Source organism: Lepus europaeus, unplaced genomic scaffold, assembly GCF_033115175.1.
Source record: "Lepus europaeus isolate LE1 unplaced genomic scaffold, mLepTim1.pri SCAFFOLD_3_1, whole genome shotgun sequence".
Classification (NCBI taxonomy): domain Eukaryota; kingdom Metazoa; phylum Chordata; class Mammalia; order Lagomorpha; family Leporidae; genus Lepus; species Lepus europaeus.
In genome coordinates, this window is record NW_026909276.1 from 8,871,321 (window position 1) to 8,886,196 (window position 14,876).

The 14,876-nt window shown below is 39.8% G+C and overlaps 1 protein-coding gene across 1 annotated transcript; it reads left to right on the plus strand.

The window, feature by feature from the left end:
- Positions 1–262: 262 nt before the first annotated feature.
- Positions 263–13,580, plus strand: LOC133755103 (zinc finger protein 345-like). Its single transcript, XM_062185384.1, has 4 exons — positions 263–320; positions 3,222–3,348; positions 3,593–3,685; positions 7,097–13,580. The coding sequence occupies exons 1-4, from the start codon at positions 285–287 to the stop codon at positions 9,388–9,390; spliced, it is 2,550 nt and encodes an 849-aa protein (XP_062041368.1). The 5' UTR covers positions 263–284; the 3' UTR covers positions 9,391–13,580.
- Positions 13,581–14,876: the final 1,296 nt, after the last annotated feature.

Genomic DNA, 14,876 nt, shown 5'->3' on the forward strand with positions numbered 1-14,876 from the left:
GCTCACCCTCCAAATTACTGCAAAGGCTGGAGCTGAGCTGATCCAATGCCAAGACCCAAGAGCTTCTGGGTCTCCCATGAAGGTGTAGGGGCCCAAGGACTTGGACCATGTTCCACTGCTTTCTCAGGACATAGCAGATAGCTAGATTGTACGTTGAGCAGGCAGGACTCAAACCAGCACCCATATGGAATGCTGGCACTGCAGGCAGCAGCGTTGGCCTCCAGAGTTTTCTTTGAACTCTTGTCATTCACCTTCTCTCCCAGGTATGATTCTGGGTCCTCCACATGTTCCTAAGAGGAAAGAAAATGAATATATCACCTGTAAGTGTTTTTTGTTTTTTGTTTTTTTTTTTTTATCCCCCAGTTTGTCAGTACTTATTTTAGGTGTTTAATGCTAGTTTATTTATTTATTTTCTTTTTAGATTTTTTTTTTAATTTATTTGAAAGCCAGAGTTACAGAGAGGCAGAGGGAGAGAGAGAGAGAGTCTTTCATCTGCTGGTTCACTCCCCAATTTGCCACAATGGCCAGAGTTGCACTGATCCAGAGCTAGAAGTGAAGAGCTTCTTCTGGACCTCCCATATGGGTCCAGGGGCCCAAGGACTTAGGCCATCTTCTACTGATTTCCCAGGCCATAGTAGAGAGCTGGATTGGAAGGAAAGCCACTGGGACTTGAACTGGCACCAATATGGGATGCCAGCACTGAAGGCAGTGGCTTTACCTGCTATGCCACAGTGCTGGTCCCAGTATACTAGTTAATTAAAATGGAAAATATGGGGCTGGCTCTGTGGCTCAGTGGGTTAATGCCCTGGTCTAAAGCATTGGCATCCCATATGGGCACCGGTTTGAGACCCTGCTGTTCCACTTCTTCTCCAGCTCTCTACTATGGCCTGGGAAAGCAGTGGAAGATGGCCCAGGTCCTTGGGCCCCTGAACCCATGTGGGAGGCACAGAAGAAGCTCCTGGTTCCTGGCTTCAGATTGGTGCAGTTCCAGCCATTGCAGCCAATTGGGGACTGAACCAGCAGATGGAAGACCTCTCTCTCTCTGCCTCTCCTCTCTCTGTGTAACTCTGACTTTCAAATAAATAAATAAATCTTTGAAAATTTTAAAATAGAAAAATAAACATAAAATTTGTTCTCATGGTATATACAGAAATGAATGATGAATTTGGCACAATTATGCATCATTACTGTCATCTATCATAATGCAGTTTGGTCTCTTGTCTTTCTGTTGCTATAGCAAAATATATATTTGTTACATGAATTGAGTTGAAACTAAGCACAATATGCTACATTTTTGGGGTCGTGTTGTCTGAAACAGTCTAAATGTAGATGATGTACTGAGCAGTGTTTTAGTGCTACCTATGAAGTAAACACTTAGCATTCCGCAAGTGGAAGAGTTACCTAGTGCTAAAACACAAATCAGTTAAGTTTGTTTTTGAATTGTTAGAGTAATGGAGTCCTTAATACCTTTGAGAAGCTGAATTGGATTCTGGAATAGAATAAGGAATGTGTGAAGAATCTACTGGAGGCTTATTTATTTATTTATTTATTTGGCAGGCAGAGTGGATAGTGAGAGAGAGAGAGAGACAGAGAGAAAGGTCTTCCTTTGCTGTTGGTTCACCCTTCAATGGCCACCGCGGCCAGCGCGCTGTGGCCGGTGCAACATGCTGATCCAAAGCCAGGAGCCAGATGCTTCTCCTGGTCTCCCTTGCGGGTGCAGGGCCCAAGGACTTGGGCCATCCTCCACTGCACTCCCGGGCCACAGCAGAGAGCTGGCCTGGAAGAGGGGCAACTGGGACAGAATCCAGTGCCCCGACCGAGACTAGAACCCGATGTGCTGGCACCGCTAGGTGGAGGATTAGCCTGTTTAGCCACAGTGCCGGTCTGCAATACTGACTCTTGAATGGGCAATGTTAAGGAGAAGTATGTAGAAGCATTGAGAATAAAAGGCAAGAAATCATCAGTGAAACTGCAATGGGAATGAACAGAAAATAATTTCCAGGAAAACACCATGCATATCATTTCCAATATGTCAGAGAAAAAAATATATTAAAAGACAGGGCAGACATTTAGCTTAGTGTTTATGATGCCACCTCAGAGTGTCTATGTTTGATTTCCAATGCCGGCTCTAGTTTTTAGCTCCCAGATAATGCAGACCTGGGGAAGCAATGGTGATGTCACTAATGAAGGAGGCCTAGATTCCATTCCTCAATCCTGGCTTCAGTCCTGCCCCACCTCTGTTTGGTGTGGTTATCTAGGAAGTGAATTAATGTGTCAAAGCTCTCTATCTCTCAGTACATCAACATTTTGCTCTATCAAGCTAATAAATATTTTTAAGTAAGAGAGAAAATACAGGTAAGACAAAGAATACAAATTAGCTTTTGCCCTTGTCTATGATTATTCTACTGATAAACAATTGAAATAACTGCCCAAAACATTCAAATGATAAACATTTGAAATAACATTATACATAATTAAAGTGAAAGCAATGGAATTATTTGCCCAAAAAGAGAACCTGGGAATGTCTGCAGTACAATCTGCATTTGTGACTCACTGAGAAAAATGCTTAGAGATTTGTTTAAGAACCTGCAATAGTCACCAGAATTGTAACCCAGCAGGCTAAGCCTCCACTATCAATGCTGACATCCCATGTAAACAAAGGATTTGAGTCCTTGCTGCTCCACTTCCAATCTAGTTCCCTGCTAATCTGATTGAAAGAGCAGTGAAAATGACTTGAGTATTTGGACCCTTCCATCAATATGGGAGACCCACGGAGTCCCAGGCTCCTGGCTTTGACCTGGCCCAGTCCCAGCCATTGTGGGCATTTGGGAAATGAACAGTAGATAGAAGATATATCCTTTTGTCTCCCTGTCTCTCCCAATCTCTGTAAGTCTGCCTTTCAAATAAATAATCTTAAAAAATAGGCCAGCGCCTCCACCTTGCGGTGTAGTCAGTATTGCCCCTCTTTTAGCCTGCTGTGCAATTCCCCTTGACAGATGTGGCCTTTGTGATTTGAACCTCCTGTTTCCCTCCAGCTTGGGCATTTCGCACAGCCAGTAGATAATGGGTTTGACTCTGTTGAATGCTCTGTGTGGCTTTCTAAACACTCAACAAGTCTAATGTAAAACCATATCCTTCCTTTTTCCTTCATATTCATACACAACTGTCAGTGTTTGTTTTGTGACAGAGTTAACATGTTGACTGGAAGTGTAATGTTACAGGTGATGATAGCATTTGAAGACCTGGCTGTGTACTTTACCTGGGAGGAATGGCAGAACATGAACAATGCTCAGAAAATCCTGTACAGAGATGTGATGCTGGAGACCTACAGCAGCCTCTTCTCCTTGGGTGAGTGACACCCATCACATTCCCAGTGATAACATTTTCGTGCTATTTGACAAGCAAGGGAACACTTTATAATGTTTAATATTGGACAGGATTAGAATTTGAGTCCATGAATAATCTGAATATCTACCATCTAACAAAAGATTCAAATTGGAACATTTGTTGCATAGCTCCTTAACCAAGCTGTAGTCCTTCAAATAACCCAAGATAGTGATTTTACAAAGTCTTACTTTGTTTCCATTAATAGGGTACTGCATTACCAAACCTGACTTAATCTTCAAGTTGGAGCAAGGAGAAGAGCCATGGATGGTGGACAAATGCTTGAATCAGAGCCTTTCAGGTCAGTCTGCACATAAGAGACAGGGAGGCCAAAGCAGAAAGTGTGTATATGTTGACTAGTAGTCCTTCCATGAAATTTTCTCAAGCCTTACTCCTGCTGACAGCTGGTTTTGTGGATCAGACACAGGCATTTAGAGATACCAGTATCTTTTCTAAATTTTGTTCTTAGTGAAGATGTTCTTTGATTAAAAAAAAAAAAAAATCCAGTCATTTCCTGATGTTACTAAGGCTTTTATTTAGGTTTGATACATTCCCCAAATTCTAACTTGTCCTTATCTATACTTTTATACCTTTTCCTTCATGCACTTATTAGTTCCTTCAGTGCTTGTTAGTTAGGCAACATACAGAAACTTATTTTTTTAATCTTAATGTTTCTGGTCTTTTTTTCTTTTTTTGACAGGCAGAGTGGAGAGTGAGAGAGAGAGACAGAGAGAAAGGTCTTCCTTTACCATTGGTTCACCTCCAATGGCCACAGCACACTGTGGCTGGCATACCATGCTGATCTGAAGCCAGGAGCCTTCTCCTGGTCTCCCATGCGGGTGTAGGGCCCAAGGACTTGGGCTATCCTCCACTGTACTCCCGGACCACAGCAGAGAGCTGGCCTGGAAGAGGGGCAACCGGGACAGAATCCAGTGCCCCAACTGGGACTAGAACCAGGTGTGCCAGTGTCACAGGCAGAGGGTTAGCCTATTGAGCCACGGTGCTGCCCTGTTTCTGTTCTTTTTTTTTTTTTTTTTTTTTAAAGATTTATTTATTTATTTCAAAGTCAGAGAGAGAGAAGAAGGAGAGACAGAGAGAGAGAGGTCTTCCAGCCACTGGTTCACTTCCCAATTGGCTGTCATGGCTGGAGCTGTACTGATCTGAAGCCAGGAGCCAGGAGCTTCTTCCAGGTCTCCCACATGGGTACAGGGGTCCAAGGACTTGGGCCATCTTCTACTGCTTTCCCAGGCCATAGCAGGGTGCTGGATCAGAAGTGGAGTAGCTAGGACTTAAACTGGTGCCCATAAGTGATGTTGACACTGCAGGTGGTGGCTTTACCTGCTTTACCACAATGCCAGCCCCCAGAAACTTATTTCTAACTCATTGCTCAGATTGAGTTCCCTCTCATGATTTTGCCCAGGCATAGAACTTGCTCAGGACTGAATCAATAAGTGTGAACTCTCTTTTTTAGTCTCTTTTTTTTTTCCCTCTGTGCCTCTCAAATAAATAAGAAAATTATAGTCTGTTGGAAACATTTGAGGAGTGAGCCTATAGTTGGCAAACCTCTGTTTCAGTCTGTCTTTATCTTTCATTCTGTCTCTCTGACTCTCAAGTAAGCAAATAAGTAAATGCTAAAAGATGGTCATGTGGCCGGTGCTGTGGTGCAGTGAATTAAAACCCTAGGCTGAAGCACCAGCATCCCATATGGGCACCAGTTCGAGACACAGTTGCTCCACTTCCAAACCAGCTCTTGGCTATGGCCTGGGAAAGCAGTAGAAGATGGTCTAAGTCCTTGCACCCCTGCACCTGAGGGAGACCCAGAAGAAGTTCCTGGCTCCTGGCTTCAGATCAGCACAGTTCTGGCCTCTGTGGCCAATTGAGGAGTGAACCATTGGATGGAAGAGCTTACTCTCTCTTTGCCTCTCCTCTCTCTTGTAACTCTGACTTTCAATTAAATAAATAAATCTTTAAAAAAAAAAATGGTCATGAGTAAGCCTCTGTGTTGTGACATCATAAATTATGAAGCTAGGAATGACACTGTGGTGCAGTGTGTTAAAGCTCCAGCCTGCAGCACTAGCATTGCATATGGGTGCCATTTCAAGTCTCAGCTGGTCCTCTTCTAATCCAGCTCTCTGCTAATGTACCTGAGAAAAGAGAAGAGGTTGGCCCAAGTCCTTGGCCCCCTGTACCCATGTGGGAGACAGGAAAGACACTCCTGGCTCCTAACTTCATCTTGGCCCAGCATTGGTTTGTTGTTCCCATATGGGGAGTGAATCAGCATATGGAAGGCTTCTCTCTGTCTATCTCTTTCTATAATTCTAGCTTTCAAGTAAATAAAGTAAATCTTTGAAAGAAAAGAAATCATAAACTAAGCATGAACTTATATAAAACATGAAAATAAGTGATCCTAGACTCACCAAGAAAGTAATGCGCTTTTGAGACCCAAGCTCAAGTAGCCTCCTGGGTTTATGTTGAGTGGCTTAGATTTTGTTAAGGGTGGAGTTTGAAGTATGATTTCTCTCTTATTTTTCAGTATCATTGAAAAATAAGCAAATAAAAAGATAAGAAAAGCATAGGAAATGAAGCTTTCAGTGAAAATAGGAGGCAACTGATTAAAAGCATCTAGAAATTCAAATTATCACACAGGAATGTTTACAGAAAGAATCGAGAGGAGGTAACCAGCACTGATGATTTCAGAATGAGCTAGAAAACACTTTTCAAAGAAGATGAGCACATCCCAGTTTGCAGAAACAAATTCTTCAAACTGATTGGGAGTGTTTAACTAAAGTGGTATATTGGGACTTTTCTCTACCTGTTGTATTTCTGAGAGGCTGAAGGTGTCGGGTGTCCTTAGGAATTTGGGGAAGCTGGCATAGAGTAGAGACAAGGTAGTTTTTCATTTGAAAAATCCCACAAATGATGTTTACCTAGGAAGACTGAACATGAGACAATCTTAGATCCAAATCATACTCCTTAAATGTTGTCCTGCTTAAAGTACAGGCACATTTCACTCTTCTCCACCTGCAAGTAAATGATCAGTAAAACTTTTTCATGTTTATGGTTGAAATATCGGAGAATCAAAAAGCACACAATTTTTATAAAAATAAACTGGAGAAAAAGGACAGGGGAAAAATGGTTGCTAGGTAGTGGGTGAATATTTTTATTAAATATTTGTCCATTCTTTAAAATATTTTATAATTATTTCATCTTTGTGAAAGGCAGAGTGATAGTGAGAGAAGAAAGAGAGAGAAAGAGGCCCTCTATTAGCTCACTTCCCAGATGTCTGCAACACTTAAGTCTAACTAGTCTGAAACCAGAACTCTAGAATTCCTCTAGTCTTCCCTGGTGTCTCACAGGTTCCCAGGCACATGAAACATTATCTGCTTCCTTCCAGTTTACATAGGCAGAGATCTGTACTGAAAGCAGAGTAGCCAGGGCAGGCATCCCACTCATCATAGCACAAATGTCATTCTACCATCCTTGACAAATTCCCATAGTAAAAAGGATCAGGTTTGAACATTGGGAAACCTCATGGTATATTAATGTATTAAGGAGAAAAACCATATAATGGTCACAAATAAGTACCTCATACTGATTCTGTGAAAATCTTATGCCACTTGGATAACAAGTAACTCCATTCTCTTTACATGAGTATGCCAGGAGAAACAGTAACATGTGATTCAGTGACATGATTGCTTTTTTCTCATTTCAGTGGTCATGAAAATGGATGACCTGATTAAGATCAACCTGGAAAGTCAGGACAAAAATCTGAATCAGGATTTTATGAAAAATAACAAGACATCAGGTCACAAGAGAGTTGAATTAAGAAAAACCCTTAGTTTAAATTCAAGCCACATTCCAACAATGATTATTAAAAAGGGAATCTATTCAGGATTGAAGCCTGAGGAATGCAATAAATGTCACACTGTGTATCCCCACAGTGGGCCTGATCAACTACAGGCTGGAGAGAAATTTGATAACACTAAGATACCTGGAAAATCTCTCCAGTTCTGTGAGCCTCTTAGTCAGTACAACAATATTCACATCATGAAGCAGCCATTTGGACCCACTGGACAAGCAAAAGTCTTCACAAGAAAGATGTTCTGTAAATCTGAGAGGGTTCATATGGCAGAAAACTGTAATAAATCAACTGTCACTTTTGGAAAAGCAACTCAAATAGAAAAAGCTATCCATGAAAATTCTAGCCTCAATATGCATCAACAAACTCACACAAGAAAGAAATTTTATAAGTACATTAAGTATGTTGAACCTGTCATTCACCAGTCACATCTTGCAATAAATCACAGACTAAATACAAGGGAAAAACTTTACACATGTAACCCTTGTGGAAAATCACTCAGTATTAATTCACCTTATGAATGTAATGACTGTGGAAAAGACTTTGGACAAAAATCAGTCCTCAGGAAATGTCAACAAATTCACACAGGAGAGAAATCACATGAATGTAGTGATTGTGGAAAAGCCTTTACACAAAAGTCATACGTCATAAAGCATCAGCGAATTCACACAGGGGAGAAACTTTATAAATGCCTTCATTGTGGAAGAGGCTTTCTGTGGAAGTCAGCCCTCATCAGACACCAGAGAATTCACACAGGGGAGAAACCTCATGAATGTAATGACTGTGGAAAAGCCTTTGGATGCAAGTCACAACTCATCATACACCAGCGAATTCACACAGGGGAGAAACTTCATGAATGTAATGACTGTGGAAAAGCCTTTGGATACAAGTCAAAACTCATAAACCATCAGCGAATTCACACAGGGGAGAAACCTCATCAATGTAATGACTGTGGAAAAGCATTTGGACAGAAGTCACACCTCACCATACACCAGCAAATTCACACAGGGCAGAAACCTCATGAATGTAATGACTGTGGAAAATCCTTTGGATGCAAGTCAGACTTCATCAGACACCAGAGAATTCACACAGGGGAGAAACCTCATGAATGTAATGACTGTGGAAAATCCTTTGGACACAAGTCATACCTCATGAAACATCAGCGAATTCACACAGGGGAGAAACCTCATGAATGTAATGACTGTGGAAAAGCCTTTGGATACAAGTCAAGCCTCATAAACCATCAGCGAATTCACACAGGGGAGAAACCTCATGAATGTAATGACTGTGGAAAAGCCTTTGGATGCAAGTCACACCTCATCGTACACCAGAGAATTCACACAGGGGAGAAACCTCATAAATGTGATGACTGTGGAAAAGCATTTGGACAGATGTCACACCTCCTCATACATCAGCGAATTCACACAGGGGAGAAACCCCATGAATGTGATGACTGTGGAAAAGCCTTTGGATACAAGTCAAACCTCATAAACCATCAGCGAATTCACACAGGGGAGAAACCTCATAAATGCAATGACTGTGGAAAAGCCTTTGGACGCAAGGCAGACCTCATGAAACATCAGCGAATTCACACAGGGGAGAAACCTCATCAATGTAATGACTGTGGAAAAGCCTTTGGATACAAGTCAAACCTCATAAACCATCAGCGAATTCACACAGGGGAGAAACTTCATGAATGTAATGACTGTGGAAAAGCCTTTGGACGCAAGGCAGACCTCATGAAACATCAGCGAATTCACACAGGGGAGAAACCTCATCAATGTAATGACTGTGGAAAAGCCTTTGGATACAAGTCAAACCTCATAAACCATCAGCGAATTCACACAGGGGAGAAACCTCATAAATGTAATGACTGTGGAAAAGCATTTGGACGAAAGTCAGACCTCATCATACACCAGAGAATTCACACAGGGGAGAAACCTCATGAATGTAATGACTGTGGAAAAGCCTTTGGATGCAAGTCACAACTCATCTTACACCAGCGAATTCACACAGGGGAGAAACCTCATGAATGTAATGACTGTGGAAAAGCCTTTGGACGAAAGTCAGGCCTCATCGTACACCAGCAAATTCACAAAAGGGAGAAACCTCATGAATGTAATGGCGATGGAAAGGCCTTTGGATGAAAGTCAGACCTCATGAAACATCAGTGAATTCACACAGGGGAGAAACCTCATAAATGTAATGACTGTGGAAAAGCATTTGGACGAAAGTCACACCTCATCGTACACCAGAGAATTCACATGGGGCAGAAATCTCATGAATGTAATAACTGGCAAAGCCTTTGGACACAAGTCACACCTCATCATACACCAGAGAATTCACACAGGGCAGAAACCTCATAAATGAAATGACTGTGGAAAAGCCTTTGGACACAAGTCATACCTCATATTACACTAGAGAATTCACACAGGTGGAGAAACCTCATAAATAATGATTGTGGAAAAGCCTTTGGCCGTAAGTTAGGCCTCATGATACATCAGCGAAATCACACAGAGCAGAAACCTCATGAATGTAATGACTGTGGAAAAGCCTTTGTATGAAAGTCACACCTCATATCACACTGGAGAATTCACACAGGGGAGAAAACCCATGAAAGTAATGACCAAGGGAAAGCCTCTGGATAAAAGTCAATCCTTTAGAAACATCAGAGAATTCACACAGGGAGGAAACCTCATGAATGTAATGACTTTGGAAAAGCCTTTTGACAAAAGACAAAACTCATATCACAGCAGAGAATTCACACAGGGTAGAAAACTCATGATTGTAATAACTGTGGAAAGCATTTAGCCATAAGTCAACCTTCATCATGCATCAGGGAATTCACACAGGGCAGAAACCTTATGAATATAATGACTGGAAAAGTCTTTGGACAAAAGTCAAACCTCATAATGCACCAGAGAATGCACACAGTGTTGAAACTTCATGAATGTAATGACTGTGGAAAAACTTGATTTTAACTTCCAACTCCAAATGCATCAGAGGATTCACACAGGGAAATAACCTTATAAATGTAATGACTGTGTAAAAGCCTTTTTCTATAAGTTATATCAAAACAGAATTCACACAGGGCAGAAACCGTATAAATCTAATGAGTGTGGAAAAGCCTTTATAAATCATACGTTGTAAGTCATAGCTCATATTACACCAGAGAATTCACATCGGAGAGAAACTTCATGAATGCAATGACTGTAGAAAAGCCCTTGTCAATAAGTCACATCAGAATGCGTCAGAAAATTCACATGAAAAGAAACCTTTTGGACATAATGACTTGGAAAGCTTTTTCCCATATTTCAGCCCTCATTGCACATCATCTAATTCATATGTGGGAAAACACTTTGTATATAATGCATATGGAAAAGCCTTTATCCATAAGTAACACCCCATAAAACATCAGAATTCACATGGGGGAGAAACCATATGAATGGAATGAGTGTTGGAAAACTATGCCAATATCACACAATATAACATCGAGAATTTATCACATGGTGGAAATCTTGTAATAAATGTGGGAAAGCCTTTTGTCAGAAGGAATACCTCATAACACATGTAGTTCAAACAAGGGATAGAACTTAAGAATATAATGAATGTGAAGGACTTTTTCCAAAATCAACATAACCATGTGACAGAGCCATTTGCTGGAAATTACATCCCATACAATAGGTATTCCCATAAGGAAGAAAGGTTGGGACCAGCGCTGTGGCACAGTAAGTTAAAGCCCTGACCTGAAATGCTGGCATACCATGTGGGCACTGGTTCTAGTCCCGGTTGCTCCTCTTCTGATCCAGCTCTCTGCTATAGCCTGGGAAAGCAGTAGAAGATGACCCTGCACCCATGTGGGAGATGCAGAAGAAGCTCCTGACTCCTGGCTTTGGATTGTGGCAGCTCCAGCCATTGCATCCATCCAGAGTTAGGAGTTAGGAGTCTCCACTTGGCTGCTTGCCTGATGCAGACACAAGCTGGCACAGATGTTATGTATGTCCAAAATGGCTCCTGCTCTATCAGCTTGCATGTCTTTGTGAGGTGATTGGAGAGAGAGAAACATGTCTGTACTGTCCCTTTTTTCTCTCTCTCCTCTAGTTTGGCTGGCACACTTTCCCTTGGATACTTAAGCCTCATTTCCTCTAGTTTCCTGCCACATTTTTGCCGGTGGCTCAGGCTACTGTGGTCTTGTCTCACCTCACTTTCCAGTTCTGGTGCATAGGCTCTCAGCTGTTGGAGTCATGATCCGTGGGCACCATGCCATCCATGTGGGTTCACTGCGTCCCTCTAATATCAGTAGAATTCCCTCTGTCATTTTTTTACCTAACTCTTCCCTGAGACTACTCTATTTCCACTTTTTAAAAACTATTTTCTCCTGGGCTAGAGCAGTAAGCTCCCTCCCTACTCCACCATCCAATTATTAGCCCATCTCTATATGATTATGACTCTGTTTCTGCCAAATTACTAATTTATACACCATATAATCAAAATTAAATGCCTTCCATCGAGTGCATATTTATTTTGTCATTTACTACTGTCACCTGCATGTGTAATGAGTAACCTGATTTGTAACATTCCTAACACAGGGAAATGATGGGCCCCATGGTTTGATTTATAATTGTGTGGTCATCTACTCACTCTAAATGCTGGAAGTTGTCCCAGCAACTGTCATGTGTATAGGATTTGAGTATATTGCCGTGCCAGCACCATCATGGTCATCAGCATAGGATACATTCTTAATGTTTCTAGATGCTCCTGGAACTTTAAATTATTTTCTGATTGTGGAAATTTTCCAAACTACAAGTCTATATCATACTGTAATTTTTCCAGTTTATTCCAGACTGTTTTTTCACCAAATATTCATCCACATATTTGTTTTTAATTATGGCTCACATTAAAATGACATTGTTACTAAGGGCAAGACAAAGTTTTAACTTCCATGTGCATCAATTTTCTATATTTTGTCTTTCATTTTATTAATTTCATCTGAGTATGTCAATATCCACATGGAAAGCAATCTTAGCACTGCCAATGTATGATGATTCTTTTGGGCACTTATATTTTCATGTCATGAATGCACTAAATAATGTTCAAGTTGTCTTAGCAATCTCCATCTTTATGGCCTATCAAATAATTTTAGAACATTTCAAGGACACTTTTTTATAGCTTCTTTATATTTCGAGAATCAAAATTGTCATTCTCTTTAAAATTTCCATTCATTAGATCAAGACAATTTTATCTTGGTTTTAAAATTACTGAATTTAATGGCATAAACTTTCTTTGATTTAAGAAAGCACAGATTTTCTGTATTTAAATGTGTATTGAGGGCTACTTTTATTAATATCTGTTACATCTCCTTGTAACCTTATTCCTGCTTCTACTAAATTTACCATTTGTACACACAACTATCAATATAAAACATATATTGAAATGAATACATTTCTCTATTTTTCATGTTGATTCAAATTTATTATTACCACCTCAATAAATAATAACCTAATTTGTGCCAATTCTAGTGCAGGGCACTTCAGGCTACCATGATTTATTTTATCATTGTAAGGCTATCAAATTCTGGCAGATGTCCAAATTTTACTTTCACAGTATATGAGAACAATTTAGGGCCAGTTCCATCACTCATTAGCAGGAGATTTCATTCTTAGCTTTATAGACATTCATGGAACTTGAAATTAACCTTTAATTATGAAAATTTGTTAATTTTTAAATTCACTGGAGTCACTCTTTTGCACAAATACTTTAGTCTAGACCAATCCTAACCCTATGAATCTGTGGCCATGGTGATTTAATTTTTATTGTAAGATCATCATCACCCCCAACATTCTGTAAGTTGCCTTCTGGAAACTGTCAGGTACACAGTGTCTCAGGGCCATTTTAGCCAAGGGTAATAATTCTTTCTCCTCAACGTAGTATATATATGAATATATGTAACATATATAACATACATATATTTTATTCATAGATAAATTTGCCACTGTGTTTCTAGATACTAGTATATTTCCTGAAAATTATGTGGGAAAATAGTGGGATCTTAATGTTATTTTTATCCCAGAATTATGTATGTTTATTTAATTTTAGAGGCTGGTAGACTTGGAGAAACAGAGAAACAGACTTTATGAGCTACAACTTGATGGCTTACTCTTCATTCTTGTAATTTTCAGAAACTGGATCATTACAGAAATCTGAGTATTCTTTTCTGATGATAAATACATTATACAAATTTCAAAATGTTGCTCTGTGTACATTTATATTACAAATTATATATATGTGCATTTACATTGTAATGTCATAAACACACACACATATATATTATATATATAAACACCTTTAAAATTCTCCTTGTTATTGGTATAATTTTTTTGAATTTTAAATATTTACTTCCTTTTAAAATTTTAAGTAATATAAGTTTGATATATTTCATATATACAGACTAATGAATGTAAGTGACACTTCCCTCGATACCCTCCCTCCCACACACACTCCAACCCTTTCTCCTCTTCCCTCTCACATTCCCACTTAACTTTTACAAAATGATTGTATAGTTAACCCTACACTAAGTAAGAGTTCAACAAGTCAGCAAATAGTATGAAGGAAAAAAATAAATTAAAAAAAATCACTGTTCCTCAATGGAAAAGACAAGTGCTCTAAACAATCAACAAATCTGAAAAAGTGTATCTAACTCCAATACATTACATTTTAGGTACTCTATTAGCTACCTCAGATCAGGGAAAACATATGATATCTGTCTTTTGGGGACTAGTTTATTTCACTAAGTATAATGATTTCCAGTTTCATCTATCTTGTTGCAAAAGACAGGGTTTCTTTTTCTTTTTTTTTTATAGCTGAGTAGTACGCCGTAGTGTGTATATACCATAATTTTCTTATCCAGTCAACAATTGATTGATATCTGGATTGTTCCCAGACCTCAGCTATTGTGAATTGTGCTGCAGTGAACATGGGGTTATAGATAACTCTTGCATATGCTAATTTCTTTTGGTTTGGGTAAATTCCAAAGAGTGGGATGGCTGGATCATATGGTAGGTCTGTAATCAGATTTGTAAGATATCTCCATACGGTCTTTCACAGTGGCTTGCACCAGTTTACATTCACACCAACAGTGGACCAGGGTAACTTTTTTCCACATCCTCATCAGTTTTGTCATTTGTTGATTTTTTTTGACAGGCAGAGTTAGGCAGTGAGAGAGACAGAGAGAAAGGTCTTCCTTCCATTGGTTCATCTCCCAAATGGCCACTATGGCTGGTGGGCTGCAGCCAGTGTGCTGCAATGATCCAAAGCCAGGAGCCAGGTGCTTCCTCCTGGTCTCCCTTGTGGGTACTATCCTTTCTTCCCAGTTCTGACACTTAAAACTGTTCCAAATTATGGGATTTGATTCAATGCACCAGGTCTTTTTTTTTAATGTTTAAATAATATTTTTAACTTTGTAGAAATTTGCACTTTCTTTTTTTCACTTTTTTTATTAAACTTTTATTTAATGAATATAAATTTCCAAAGTACAGCTCATGGGTTACAATGGCTTCCCCCTCCCAAAACTTCCCTCCCACCCACAACCCTCACCTTTCCCATTCCCTCTCACCTTCCAATCACATCATGATTC